The following is a 15,231-nucleotide window of genomic DNA, read 5'->3' as shown; positions in this document are numbered from 1 at the left end:
CTGTGTGAGTGATTAATTAAGGGGACAGTGGTTAAAGGGCTACTATAGCAACTCACAGAGATGTTGGAAAGATTCCGTGAGATTGTGTTGGCAAAGTGCTTAGAGCAATGCAATAAAATATTGCATACTTATACCTGTCAATAAAAGTCACAGAGGAGGGAGAACTGAAGGACATTTGGCCTGGCAGGTCCAAGGCCCAGATTTGAGTCTTAAAGATTTTGCTGTAGGCCAGCATTGTGAATAAACATTGGTGTAGGTAGGAGATGTGAAGCAACTATGATACAGAGAATGCGGAGGCTTAGAGAATTCTGGGAATTTCCAGGTGTCCTCTGTTGTGAGAGCTCTGGGTCTGAAGAGCTCTGGAGTCATGTAGATTTCCATTCCTACCCAGGTTCTGCCTCTGTGGTAGATTGGGTGAGCACCCTTCCCCACTGCTGGACCTCTGATTCATGGAGATGTCAGTTTACTCACTCCATCCATGACTACTCATGGGACTTGCTTTCACTAAGATGTATTCACAAACAAGATGCTCAGGAGCTTGAAACACACTTGTGCTACTGGGCTGGTTCTTGTGTTCCTGCAATATTTGCCAGTATATCCAACTGGGTAGGTCTGTTGGCCTCAAAAGAGGAGGAGACATATGGGGAGTAAAACCAAAACACCCCAGTAGATTGACCAACCTACAGGTTCATGAGCTAAATAAGTGTTTACTGTCATATAGAGAGGTTGTGTGGCTGCTTGTTGTACAGCCCTACCATGGCCCTTGAGGGTGGCTATGGCTTGTCCCCAGGCTCTCGCCAGGTTGATCTGGGGAGGGTCAACTTCTTCCACAGAGACTCAAAGGAGGAAGGTAGGGATGGAGGGGTTCATGGGAGACCTGGGGGTAAACCTAGGGAAATTCAGAGAATCCCTCTGCCCAAACACCTTGTTCCATCCTGACTGCAGATGGAGCATCTCTAAGAGCAACTCATTCTAAATCACTGTGTGGTAGGAAAGACACAGTTGGTATATTGGGGCTGTGGGGAGCCAGTTTTCCTTGAGTCATTTTCAGGTGCTTGAATGAACCATTCCTCCCTGGAGGACTATTTGCAAAGGCATATGTTACACATTATAGTTGGGTGTGCTATACACACACACACACACACACACACACACTCACTCACCCTAATAACTATGATACCCACACGTGTATGAGGAGGCACTGACAGATGATCAGCACATTATTGTTGAAACAACTAAAAATTAGAAGGTATGCAAAAGCCCATGTCTAGGAGAATGGATGGTTGATTGACCTGTGAGCTCTTAATACTACGGAACACCCTCCAATGTACGTTTAAAAATAATGAAGGGCTGTGGTACTACCTATAGTCGACAAATGATGGGAATAACCTAAGTACCCAAGGATAGAGGAGTGGATTAAGTTATGGCCTATATACATAAAGGAATACTACTCAGCTATTAAAAAAAGATGACATCTGCTATTTGCAACAACGCAAGTATAACTGGAGCATAGTATGCTAATTGAAATAAGTCAGAAGAAGAAAGAGAAATTCTGACAGATTTCACTTTTATGTGGAATATAAAGGAACATAGTAACAGACAAAACAGAACTAAAACAGACTCTAGAAATATAATGGTAGAATTAAGACTCTAGGGGTAGTGGGGAATTAAGACTGGAAACAACGGTGGGAGTGAGCACAGTGGGCTTTGTGGAGGATTATGGCGTTTGGGTGGTGAGTATGGTGTGGTAACACACATTTGAAGAAATGTGAACCTGTACCCCTAAGTAATAGAGTTGTTGTAAACCAATACTACAAAATACAACTAAAAAGATAATGAAAGGTACTTCTGTTTGCTAATGTGGTTGAACCTTAAAGACATATTGTTACAACTTTTAAAACAGCTTGTATTCTGGGCCCTCCTTGGTGGCACAACTGGTTAGGACTCAGCACTGCAAGCTGGTGGCAGCCCTGGCCCTGGAGCTGACCCACATGGCCAACAGACCTCTCCTGTCTGGCCTGCTGCTCCCCTCAGTAGTGTACTTTGTTGATCTGCCTGTTCTGCTCCCCGCTCTGTCTCTGGTGAAGCCTCTCACCACCCCTCTGGCGTGTACCCCGTTTCTGTATGCATAAATAAATAAATCTTTTTTAAAAAGACAGGTTGTATTCTACATTGTTTAAATTTTAAAAATTAACTTCATAGTAGAAATGCTAGCAAAGGACCTGGACTTTAGAGACTAGCAGTTCTGGGTTGCAGTCCCAGAGATGTCACTTGCTTGGGTTTAGAGCTCTGGTGTGTCATGTCCTCTTTAGGTCCTGGTGCTTGGGATGCTAACTTCCGCCTGGTAGGGCTCATGGGAAGAAAGGAGTTGATGAAACAGTGGGACTGGCAGTTGGTGTGCACAGGGGCACTGGGTAAACTGAGTGCTGAGAGGTTTATTTGGGAGCCACACAGCCCAGATGGTGCACCCCCTCTGGGACCCTGTTTTCTTGGGCGTCCTACCTGGCACAAGAGGGCCTTGGCAGTGCCCCAGGGACAGAGAGCTTTGGTCCAGCCAGACCAGTGCTCCGCCTCCCATGGTGACATCTTGGGACGTGAGAAATATGTTGTACTATGTGACCTGAACTGGGAGGTTGGGAACACGGTGTTGCCATCTGCCACGACCTGTCAGTGATAAATGCTGAGCCTCGTAGGGCTGCTGGTTAGATGAAGCAGGATTCTCGCTGACATGCTGCAGGCTCTTGGTGGTCAGGGCTCCTGAGTTTTTTTACTGGAATGTTTGAAATTATGGTAGGCTTTGGGTGTTCTGGTGGGAGATGTGTTGCTTTGACTAACATTTCCTGCTTGAATGACCTAGAAAGTCTTCTCAAATGACTCATGATGGTCATAAACTCTCCTCTAGAGCTAGACCCAAGGACCAGGTGGGTGGGGTGGCAAAGGATAACTGGCTGAGTGACCCACGTTCTCCCACGGTCCACACACTGCTCTTTCCTCTCAGTTTTGGTCACCCAGTATCTGCGCGTGCATCATTCCTGCCCTGACTTCCTGGTGATACTGAGATGCAAGCCCATCTCTGTGGCGGGCGGAAGGGTTTAATTCCCTTGGGTTCCCAGTACATAGCCCTGAGATCTGCAGGAGAGTCTTAGGTAAACTCTATAGAAGGAGACAGTTGATCCTCACAGGTGACCCCCTGCAGTGGGATGCTTGTGTTCAGCCTGCCTGTCACCTCTTCCCCACCACCCCAACTCCTATCCATTTTCCAGACTGGAGTCTGAATTATCTTTGCACAACACAGATCTTGTCTCATGGACCCCCTCTTAATAAAGACTTATCAAAGCCATCCCATTACTCATGGAGTTAGGTCAAAACCCTAACGCTGCTCCCCCCTGAGGTCCCATCACCAGCCCCTGTGGAAGCTACTCTTTCAGCCTCCGTGGTCTCCTTTCCTCATTGCCTAGACAGGGTTTTGCTTCTCTTTCACTTGCCGGAATTTAAACCTGTTGGAGCAGGATTTTGGACATCGTGACTCTAAGGCTTCCTGCTTTCACTGGTTGCCTAAAAATAACCCTGTATTCAGCACAGCTGTGGTACTCACAGAGGACACGCTCCTGTCATCCCCCCATTTACACGGAACTGCTCAACATCATTGACCGAATGACCACCTCTGCTTGCATCTTTCCCGAGTCTACCTTCACATGCTTTGCCTTTCCTCTCCAGAAAAGAGCATTCTGGGCAGATCAGCTCCTGTAAGCTTTGATTGTGATGACTCATGATGTCTTGTCTGGAGGTTCAAAAGGTGTGTCTTTACCTGTGCTGCTGTGAGGCCAGAAATTCAGGATTCCAGAACCTCGTAAGTCTCTCCCTCCGATGGGGACATGCTCACCTCTGACATGCTGTTACCAAGTGGTGATCTTGACTCTAGCCAGCATTTTCCCTTTACTTTCTAAACCCTCTCATCAGTGACTTTGGGGTTCTTTCCTTGCACAAAACCAGTGATTTTTTTCTTGACCTTGTTTCTTGCATCTCACCATCTACTCTATTTTGAGTATCCTGGATTGACAAATTTTCCATTTCAAAGATGTCATTTTCTCCCACTTAACAAAGGCATCTCTGAATCTGACAACTGCAGAAAGATTTCATTCCACAAACATGTGCCAGTCACCTGCCAGGTACCAGGCTCACCAAGTGGGCACAATGAAGCCTGAGCCTTCCAAACAGCCCACCCTAATTTTCTGAGAACTTTTTTTGCTTTTTTAAGGCAGTTTGCAAGTTGGCCTTAACCCCAGCATTTTATCATAACTCTTTTTCTAAATCAAGATACCACATTATGAAGTTTGGGAAGTATTTCCTCACCAGGAAGTGAAAAAATAAAACCGCAAAGCAGCATCTGTTTTGATAGCTTTATTGGAACACGATGGTAACACGGAACACGGATTTGGGGACACACCACAGATGTTCCTTCTCTAGACAGCACACACCCCACTTCTGCAGCCAGTAGAGGCAATAGCAGACTCCAGAAGGGCAGGGGCAACTCAGGACAGGCTTGCAGGAGGCTCCTTCAGTAGCCAGTCCCCACTGGGCACCTGAGGTTGGAGCCAGACCAGTCTGTGCCTCCAGCTACTGGGCAGGACCTAGAGACCCACCTGCGTCCTACTCCTGAGAAGACCATCAAGGAAGTCTTGGGGCTTTCAGAGGAAGTCAGTCAAGAATCTGAGTGTCAGGTACCATCAGGGCCAATCGTGCCTTCGGCTGTACTGGCATGAACTACTTGGACGCCTACTATGTGCTAAGTACTCTCCTAAAGGCTGGGCACACAATGGTCAACAGAAACAGGCAGGACCCATGCTCTTCTGAGTTGGGGAGACAGGCAGAGGTCAGGGACTCACACAGATGATTACTAATTACGACCATAGCATTGACTTCCAAAGACAATTCTGGAGGTGTGGACTAGGGTCCTGACCTATGAGGGAGGGTTGAGGAAGACTTCCCAAGGAGGAGATATTTCAACTGAGATTTCATGACTAAAAGGGTGGGGAGGGCATTTTGAGTCATGAAAACAGCTCTGTGCATGGCCTGTGAGCTGTGAGATGATCAAATTAAAAGAAGGAAGCCATCTAGGATCGGGAGTTCACAGAAGAAGAGGAACTATAGCTGGAAGAAAAGGCTCGGGGTGAGTCTGGGGGAATGGCCATATCTGGTGGCTATGTGGAGAGATGTCCCCAAATGTCGCTGTTGAGGTGATAGAGAGACTGGAGAGGTGTGGGAGGGCTGGGAGGGGAAGCCAGGAGGGAGTCCTAGGACCCAAGAGGGGGAGTGGGTTCAAGAAAGGGCAGTGGTCAGCGAGGAAAGTTCATGGACACCCTCATCTCCCTGGGGGAGGGGGGACAGCTATTATCCCATCATCTTGGGTGTCTTCAATAACTCTGAAAATTGAAAAGGGGTGCGCACCCCCTTGGATGGAATAGTCAAGAGCTGTTCAGAGGGGTTCCTGTGCCCAAGGTCATCTTCCAGGAGAGGGCACTGTGGGGTTGACTCCCTGCTCAGTTGTGGTCTGTTGGGTCCCTTGCAAAGGCCTCAGTCTCTCCCTCCTTGACACCCAGTGCACTTTCTCTAGCAAGTTTACTTCACACCTCTCCTTGTTGACTAAAAGCACCAGAGAGGGCGATACTGCAGCGTGAAGGGCTCCCCTCCCCAGACTCCTGGCAAAAGGAGGGTAGTCTGGCTCAAGGAAATATCTGGACCTCTCTCTGAGAGGAGGCAGTGTAGTGTCCTGTCAAGAGCATGGGCTTGAAGCTGCTTTCCACTCATCTTCCCATCCGACCATTCCTTCATTCGCTTGTTTATTCTTTCAACAACTATTTCTCTGGGGCCTTCTCTGTGCCAGACACACTTTCTAACTGCATGGTTTTGGGTATTCTTCCAACCTCAGTATCCATTTCTGTAAAGTTGGGACTGGGGTCCTTACCGCAAAGGTTGTGGTAAGGATTAGGCAAGCTCATGCAGGTGGGATACCTGGTCCACAGCAGGTGTTTATCAAAGGCTAACGTCCTTCCATTCTCTTCCCCTCTTTTCTTTTCCCTTCCTTCATCCTGCAGAGCCAACGAGGAGGCGAGAGGATACCAATACCCACCCACCCCCACACACATATACACATGCGTGCATACACCCTCGCATGTTCTGCTGTCTCTGCTCCTGACTCAGGGCCAGCACCAACGCGAACTTTGAACCATGGACTCAGCAGACCCGGGCTCTGGGGAGCCCTGAGCATCTGTCTGGGAGCACTGAACTAGAACAGGTGCTCCACCCTCCACCAGAGGATCCCACATCTGCTCTGTGCTCTGGAGGCCCCTGGACTCAGGCTAGGGTGCAGCCTCTGTAACTGGGGACTGCTGCGTCCTTAGTGGCTCCAGGAGTCAAATCTTGATGCCTGGGAGCATGTCTTCAGTGTCCTAGGGCTGGGTCTAGACAGCCTCGGAGGGCAGTGTCCTCACCACTTCCTGGGGTGGTGTCCTCAGCGCTTCCTCCCACGGTGGCTCCCCTGGCTGCTCCTCTGAGGGGGCTCCCATGTCTCTGTGGAGGAACCTAAGTCCCCACAGGCTCTTGTAGCAGCTCAGAAGGTTGCTGGAGCACACGGTGCAAGACAATGCTGGCTTCCTGAGGAGACACAAGCACAGGTCAGGGCTGAGGTGACCTCTAGGGAAGGCCTCGGGGGCCAGGGCCTACCTCTGGTCTTCTAAGCCAGCCAGACTGAGAAAGATTGGGGTTGGGTGGGACAGTGGAGACTCCCATGTGTAACAGGGCTTCTTCCCTCAACCCGCAAGGGGAAACATTTGGGAGACTGCCTCCAAATCCCAAGTAGGCTTCAATCTGCTGTGTGCCTTTGGTCAAATGACTTAACCTCTCTGAACCTCAAATAGACATAAAAATAACCACCTTTCTAATTCTTGAAAGGGTTGAGTGTAATAAAACAGTCTAAAATTATCCCATATGTTGCCTGGCTCATAGTAGGAGCTTAATGCATGTGTGTGATTTCTGAATCTTAATGAAACAACTCCCCAGCATCTAAATCATGCCTTGCATTGGCTGGGCGGAGGTTGGGAAACAAAGATACAAATATTTACCTGGCCTTGCATTATAACCAGCTGTGAACACACCTCTCTCCTGAAGACAAGGCGCTTCACCCTGCCCCCTCCAAGCCCTGCAATGGAGGCTGACACTTAGTAGGTCCTCATTTAATGTCTAGCAAGTCAATGCAATCCAAGGCTAGGTCGTTAAAGCTCAGCTAGCGAAAAACTTGGCAGGAAAGTTTTTAACAAAATATTTGATATGCATTTTCAGAAGGAAGTTGGCACCCCTTGCTCTGGGCATACCACTTAGTAATGTTCAGTGAGAAAGAATTCCTTCATCTTTTTTTTTTTTTTATCTCAAACCTCATTAGGTGAAAGCATGCTCAATCTGGTACTCCCGTGTTTTTAAAAAGCATCTAATATCTGCAGATGTATCTTTAAAAGAGAAGGCAGGGCAGGCTCCAACTTTGAAGAACAGTTGTATCTGGTCAAATACGGATGACATGGATTCATGTGATTGTATCTATGTTCAAGAGTACTTTCCCTTTCCACAAGAGATATTGCAGTTTGGGATGATATAAACAGCAGGTTGATGTCGAGATTTAAGCACATATAATGCAGGTCCCTCGGTGGGATGCAGAGGTGGATTTGCAAGCGACAGGGTTTTGGGGAGTGCCTGGTCACTTGGTTCAAATCCAGGGGAAGCTGGGCACTGCCTGGTGTCTCTCGAGACCACTGGTGTCTCTGCAGCTTGAGCATAAAACAGGACCTGGTTTCAGGTCTATCTCTGGCCATGGAAGCTAGTTTCTTGCTACCAATCCAGTTGGACCGATAGCTGTCCTTGTTTGATTTCCTCGTGGGAGCCTCCCGGCACTCGGCCCTGGGTGCTGTCACATTTCTCCTTTCTGTCCCATGAGGTCTAGTATCATGCATTCAAGTCACTTGGACACCACAGGAATGAAACTCACTGCTTCCACCTTCCATATAGGGAGAGGGAGGAGTAAGACTCAGCCACAGTCAATGCCCAAGCTTGTCTCCATCTTGGTATGCCCCAGCTTAGCCAATGCTGACGCCTTGCGTGGCCTGAGGTCTCCCTGTGCTATTGACTTTCTTCCCAAGAACACTCACCCCACCTAAACTTGAAGGTCACCCCCTTGTAACGTTAAGAGGCTTTGGGCCTTCTCCTTGCCAGCACTGTACATATTTGAACAAACAGGCAGGTAGGTATCTACCCTTGGATTAACATTCCAGACAGAGATTGGCTCTGAAAAGTGATTTTCAGTGAAATGACTGGAGAGAAGTTTTATCTCTAGTCTAAAGGGTTTAAAAATCACTTAAAATATTACAGAAATATGACGTTTGTAGCAAAACATTCAACACAGATCCACAAAACAAAATCATCTCAGTAACTTTCCCTACTCAGTCATATTCTTTGTTACATGTCAATTCTGTGATTAGACATTTTTCATTGAGATTCATCAGACATCCAAAGAGACTTTATAAAAACAACATACACATGATTTAAATACTAAATAATTTAAAAACGGATAGCAGTGTAAAGAAGCAGGTTCTTACTAATAGCTGACTTGTTTTGGCAAGTGCGTATGTTTCCCTAAATAATATGTCGTATCCTGGTGTTCTGCCAGCATTATCCTTTTATATAAATGGAACCAGGTTTTATTTCTTCTGAGCTTTTTCTTTTGGCGTCTAACAGTTTGAGATCAAGCTGTGTTGATACATGTGCCTGTAGTTCATTTTCACCACTGCAAAGTGTTTCATTATGTGAATATACTAATTCGCTTATGTATTCACCTGGGGATGGACATCCGAGTTGTTTCCTTTTATTAACATTTCCCTTCTCATATTTATTTTTGAGCCATCTCTGCTGTGAGTTCACTTGCTAGCTGTCTTCTCTGAGAGTTTGCACTGGACTGGAAAGATCTTTCCCTTGAATGCTAGCATTTCATTGCAAAACCCAAGTCCTACTAGTATTTCAATGGCTGTATTTATTTTTCGTGATTATACGAGCATTCAGGTTTTCTGTTTCTCCCCAAGTCAGTTTTGGTTCTGTCTTACTAGGAATTTGTTCACTGCATCTGAGGTTTTCCTTGTTTTAAGCATAAAATTGTTCATAACGTTCTTATTAGTTTTCTTAGTATCTACAACATCTATTGTAGGATCTTTTAAATGAAGTTGAATGTTTTATTATTAAACTGCTTACTTTCCTGCAAGACAATTATTTGAGTGTTTAAAAATAGTGCCAACTAAGGCAGTATAGAGCACGATTGTTTGTCTGATACTATATAACTAACAAAAACTTGTTTCCACTGTCATTCATTTCCAGTGGAAAGGCCATTAAGCTTTTTGACCCAGGAATGAATGCAAGCAAGTTACAATATTATATAAGACTTAAGATCACAATGGTATCCTTGAATTACATAATTTTGTAACGAGTTCTTACCAGATGATTGAAGGAATTCTCATTTTAACTGTAGCCTAGCCTAAAACTAGTAGGGTATTGTGTAAAAGATGCTATTATGTCCACCTGTAATCATGACAAGTTAGGGAGTGTTTCTTTCAGTAGCATTATTGGCAACAGTTTCTTTTCCACTGGAAATATTGCTAAGCATTGCTATTTAAACCCTTCTATCTGCTAGCTTAAGACAACTATGCTTGATTAAGTTGTTTCATACTAGTTTATTTAAAGAGTTCCATTTTCACTTCTCAGTAGAGTTTATGTATTTCTCAAGCGTCTTCACTCATTAGTTCACCTAGTTCTGAAAGGATGACTCAGTGTCATCTTGATCAATCAATCCTCAGAAGATTTCTTGACATGTCCTCGATTTTCTGCAAGAATTCATTAATTTCAGTTACTTCTGATAGAGAGCAGAAGTCACACTTCTGCTTTCACACTTTCCAAATTACCCAACTCTCCTGGTTTGTTCAGTTTTATCCCAACTTCAGGCAGATTATGGTAAAAACCTGTTCCTGTGCAGTGTTATCTCAATTTATCCCCAGTGCAGTGTCTGGATAGCAGTGACAACCCCCCCACCTCCCCGGGCCCAGGGTGGCAGGAGGAAGCGGGCAGGGCTGTGGGCACGATCGCCAGGCTGTGGGTCTTATTTAGGGTATTAATTATTAATTCTCTTGGTAGTTCTGTCAATTTTACTTTACGTTTTAGAAGTTAGGTTACTGGTATGTACACATTTAAAATTATTATCTTTCCTGTGAATCAAAACTTTTTCTTCAAAACGTAGCTCTCTTTACCTTTAGTAAAACTTACTGCTTAAATTTCATTTTATCTGCTGTTAATAGAACTACTCAAATGTTTCAGTTAGCCTTTGCCTAGTATGTCTTATTTTTTGTTCCTTATACTTTCAACATTTTTATTTCCTTAAACCTATCATTTGTTAGACACTGTTTGTTTGGGTTTTAAAAATCAAATCTGTCCATCTTATGACTAATTCTTTCAATGTGATTTTGTGTTTTATAGCTGTCCCACCCTTTCTTCTTTTACATTAGACTGACTTTTTCCCCTCATTTGCCTTCCCCCTTGACATATGAAATTTCTACCTTCTATAAAACAATTTAACAGGCACATTTAACTTAATAAAAACCCTAGTGGCCCGATGCCTCATTTACTCAGCAATTGCTATTCATGCAAATGTAAGTTGAAATGGGACATTCAGCTGGATCTCCAAGCAGTGTAGACTTTATTGCATTATTCACATCTAGTGATACTAGTGGGTTTAATATTTACATACGCTCTCAGGGCCCCAAGACCCATGTATTCCCTCAGCTCAGACACTGAAACTGGATTCTAGGACAGTACAAATACCATACTTGTCGCGTTCATATTTGCCATCCTCCCATCCAGCCCTGTTCTCTTGGTAATAGCACCCTGAATCTCCTTTGGGGGCTAACCATCTCCACACTGTGTTCATACGGGTGGGGGTTGACCTCTAATCCTTGGCCTACTGCAGGTCTGGCACGTGACAGCTGGCTCAGGGAGAGACGCATGGACCAATCCAGCCATTGAAACACAAGTGTGAAACTTCTTGTTGGATCAGTAGGAAAGGGAACTCTTTTCCATTGGAGCTGCTGAGATGGTAAGATGTAAGCTGGGAGCTGCCAGTGGCACCAAAGGGAGACTCTAGCTGGAAGTGGGAGTCAACATAGTGTGAAATTGAGTTGAAAGCTGGAGAAAAACAAATTCCTGATGACATTTGTGCATTTGGATCCAGTCATGCTTGAAGTGCCTCTTGGTCTCTTCTATCCTATGAGCCAATTCCCTGCTTCTGCCAATCTAAGCTTCTTCTAACTGCTACTGGCAGTTAACTGTGTCCTAATTAATAATATCCCTAAATAAATGTTGGAATCTGAAGCTCACCTTTTCACATCGTGACTGTTATAATATGTTCGGCCACCAGGGGTCAGGACCCTGCTTCAGTGCTGCTCTGTGTGTGAAGTCTCGCTCAGGGCACCCTCCCTCCCCTGCACCACCCCCTGTTTTCTCATCTGTGAAATCAGTTAATATAACAGCAACCTCACAGGACTGTCCAAAGGATTGGAATGCCAGTCCCCTTCCCATAGTCCCTGCTCCTTCTAGCACAAATTATCACACAGAACTATTCAGGTACCTGCCACTTTCTTTGATCTGTGCCTTTGTTGTTTACATGGCTTGAAATGCCTTTTCTTTCTTTCCTTTTTTTTTTCTGTTCAGCTTCTATTTTTGCTTCAAGATTCTGTTCAAGTATCACCTATTCTGGGAAGCTGGCTCTGAGGATTACTGACTATCTCCCGGCTCCTTCTGCTTCTCTGCTGAGGCACTCACTTCTGCTAAGCGTCAGCCTACTTATATACCCCTCAGAGGAGAGGCAGGCCTTGGGTCTTTTATCTCCTACCCTGTTCCCAAGTTTCTGGGTGGGGTTCAAACTGTGAAGTGCAGCTCTTGTTGGCCTTAGTAGCAAGGTCACCAGCAAGTCAATGGGAGTGAGATGGTCAGAGACTATCTACGAGAGCTCTGCACACACCCTATCATCACATGCTAAATAACATAAAATTTATCCAAAAATGGCATTCCAGGACTTGCTGGGACTTCATGGAGATCAATAGGTAGCAGTCATAAAAGATTCATCTCTTTTTAATTTTTTCTCTATAACAAGGGAAATAGGTGGTGACGGTCAAGGGGCTTTAAGTTCATAAAAGGGATTTTGATTAGGGGCCCTCAGGCCACACGTCTCTAGCCCTGGTGGATTGAGGCCCAGAAGAGACCGGAAGCACAATTAGGGAGGGGTTGGCATGACTCAGCAGTTCTGTGTAGCCTGGCACATTGTGGGCACGGGTGAATTGTGCAGGTGAATGAATACATGACTCCATTAACTAAGCTGTCATGTTAGGCCCGGAGCAGGGTATTTTGCATCCTTTTTCTAGTTGGCTCTCCCAACTCCAAGTCAAGGGCAAGTATCCTCATTTCGCAGACCAGGAAACTGAGGCTGTGGCTGGGTAAGTCATACCCTAAGGTCACTGAATAGCAGAGTTTATATTTGAACCAGCAAGACTGACTCCTGAGTACATTCCCTTCTCACTGCGGCATGTCCCTTCCTGAGGACAGGAAGAGGACTCAGAGCTAAAATGACACATGTGGAGACGGTCAGGGTAGGGTCACTGACCTCAAGTAACTCAGGGGTGTGGTGGATGTGTGAATGAAGTGCTGATGTGCATGGGGTGAACACACCCAAGTTGAGTGTGTGTGCAAGGATTGGACTGTACAGCAGAGACACCAATTCTGACCTTGGTAATCAGGAAGGCTCCATGGAGCGGGAGGCCTGGGAGCTGGGCCTGAGGCAAGGAGGAGAAATTGAACACCGTGCTGGGGCGGAGGGGAAGGCACTTTAGACAGCGGGCATAGCACTGAGAACAGGGAGTGGTCACGTTCAGCTGGCTTAGAAGGAGCCCTGCGGATGCAGTGGGAGAAGGAAGCAGAAAGGGATTTGGTAGCCAGCACCAGGCAGTCTGAGGCCCGCAGGTGCAGGAGGGCCGCCAGGGTTCAGGGGCAGTGCCAGGAATTGGCTGAGGAATGAGCTGGTCTCAGCTTGTGGCCGGGACGGACTCTTCTCCCAGGACTTACAACCACATGTGTGAGTGAAGCTGTACCTGCCCACAGCAGTGTGTACATGGGAAGGGGTCTGGGAAGGAATGTACCTTCCTATGGAGACCAGGCACCCACCCTGGGGAAGCCAGGCTGGAGGGCAGGCCTGAGCAGTTTTCATAGCTGTCTTTTTTGATAGCCTCGGCCAATAGTCCTACTGTGAGTCAACAGGGAGCCCCTACTGTGTGCATGGCTGTGCCAGGTGGGTCACCACTCACATCTTTACAGATGCGGGTCTGACTCCCCATGGTTGTAAATGACATGAAGCAAAAGGGCCCCATGCCCGTCTGCTAGGTCCAAAGCCTGTGCTCTGATGACCGACAGTGGCCAGATGACAGCACTGCACTGAACTTCTCCTGCAGCCAGGCCTGGGAGTCAGTCCATCCACACAGCCACCCACAGGCTAGGTACTAGCATCATCATTCTCCCAACAGAAAGCTCAGGAAACTTGTTCAAGATCACACAGCCAGCAAGGGGTACTGGGCACGTTACAGTATGTTGTGCTTGTTTAAAGGAGCACAGAAGGTGTGGGGAGCCCCTGCCCCTTGGCCCCATGTCACCCCCTTCCTGCTGCTCAACTGGGATTGCAGAGTAAAACAATGAAGTGAGTGCCCGTGGAGGGGCACTGACCACGGAGCTCCTGCAACCCCTGTGTGATGCAGGAAGTGTGCTTACTATGTTCTCAGCGCTACGACGAAGGAGTCTGGGCCCAAGGAGCTCCAGTCACTCGCCCAGGGACGCAAAGAAAATAAATGGTAGCGTCTTCAGCAAGGCCAACAGGACCCAACTTCCAAGCTGGAGACTCCACTGTTGCCCCATTCCCCTTCCAGTACTGGAAGGAGCACTCGAGGCTGAGCATTGCCCTGAGCTCTGAGGCTCCGGCGTCCTGAGGCGTCCAGGCCCATTGGGTGCTGCACCCTGGGCCCTGCTCCGTGCGTCACCACGCTCGTCTCTTTCTGTAGGGCAGAGGGGCTCATGGCCTGCACCTAGGACAGTCAGTCTCTTGGATGCTGCCTCCTTGGAACCTTCCCCAACTTCCCCGGCCCTTGGGAGGAGACCTTTCATGCCAATATTTCCTCGCTGTCCACACCCTCTACCCCAGTGCTCTCCTCACACACCTGCAGGACTCTCCCTGTGTGGGTTTGGAGAAATGGCACCTTCAGATGTGGCCACAGCAGGGAAGCCAGCACAGCCTGTCTAGAAAACAGTCAGGCCAATTGTCACAAAAGGCCTAAAATATCCCTCTCCTTTGACCAGAAAGTCTGATTCTGGACACGCAGATTTTAGGGAAAGAATTGCAAAGAAGCACAATGTTCTTTGGATGATCATCTCAGTGTTGCTTATAATAACAAAACAAAAACCAAAAAAAATCCAAATGATTGTTGAATGTGGGCCAATGTGTCAGGTGTGGTAACTTTCAGGTGGGGCAGGAGGGGATACTATTTTGGATGTTGAGAAGTTGCTATGGCCTCTTACCCTTGTTTGTTCTCATCACCAGCACTGCCCCCCCACCACTTAGGTAGCAGCTGAGGTGAGGGCAGAGATGATTTCTTAAGTCCCAAGCAGAACAGTAGTGAGAGAGGCAAAGAACCTGATTTTCAAGACCCCCATGAGGATAGTTCCTGGCCATCCAAAGAAGAGGAGGAACCATGTGGGGATGGGAGCAGGAGCCTGAGAATTAGGGATAAAGTGGCTCTGCCCCCACCCCTCCCCTTGGAGTCAAAACACTGGTTGGAGGTGAGTGAGGCAGCGGCCACTGGCGGATGAATGTGGGGTTCTGAAAGTTTAGGGACTGGAAGCCAGGCCAAAAAAGAGGTCCTGCTGCAAGAAGAAATAGCAGTGAGGAGGCTTCATGCAGCCCATGCACCCTACTTCCTCTGCTGCCATGGGCATACAGGAAGCTCCTAAAAGCCCCCTGGACCAATAGTGACCCCCGGCATGTAGCTGGGCCTCGGGGCCTACCTCTTGGGGAGTGCCAACTATGCTGGAGTCTGCAGCAGAAGCTGTGCGAGA

At 47.1% G+C, this 15,231-nt stretch overlaps 1 protein-coding gene across 2 annotated transcripts in view; it reads right to left on the bottom strand.

Annotated features, from left to right (window-relative positions):
* Nucleotides 1–4,392: 4,392 nt before the first annotated feature.
* The window catches only part of HRH2 (histamine receptor H2), a 42,885-nt gene continuing 32,046 nt past the window's right edge, over nucleotides 4,393–15,231 (bottom strand). The window contains exon 3 of one of the 2 annotated variants that reach the window (XM_012722722.1): nucleotides 4,393–6,654. In XM_012722722.1, the coding sequence (XP_012578176.1) occupies nucleotides 6,462–6,654 (193 nt within the window). In that variant the 3' untranslated portion in view covers nucleotides 4,393–6,461. The remainder of the gene's footprint in view (nucleotides 6,655–15,231) is intronic. The other variant, XM_012722723.1, reaches the window with a different exon arrangement.

This window comes from Condylura cristata, unplaced genomic scaffold (genome assembly GCF_000260355.1).
Source record: "Condylura cristata isolate star-nosed mole 26May11 unplaced genomic scaffold, ConCri1.0 scaffold00008, whole genome shotgun sequence".
In the NCBI taxonomy this organism is placed as follows: Eukaryota; Metazoa; Chordata; class Mammalia; order Eulipotyphla; family Talpidae; genus Condylura; species Condylura cristata.
The sequence above is the reverse complement of the archived record's forward strand: the minus strand, read 5'-3'. Positions and strand labels throughout refer to the sequence as shown.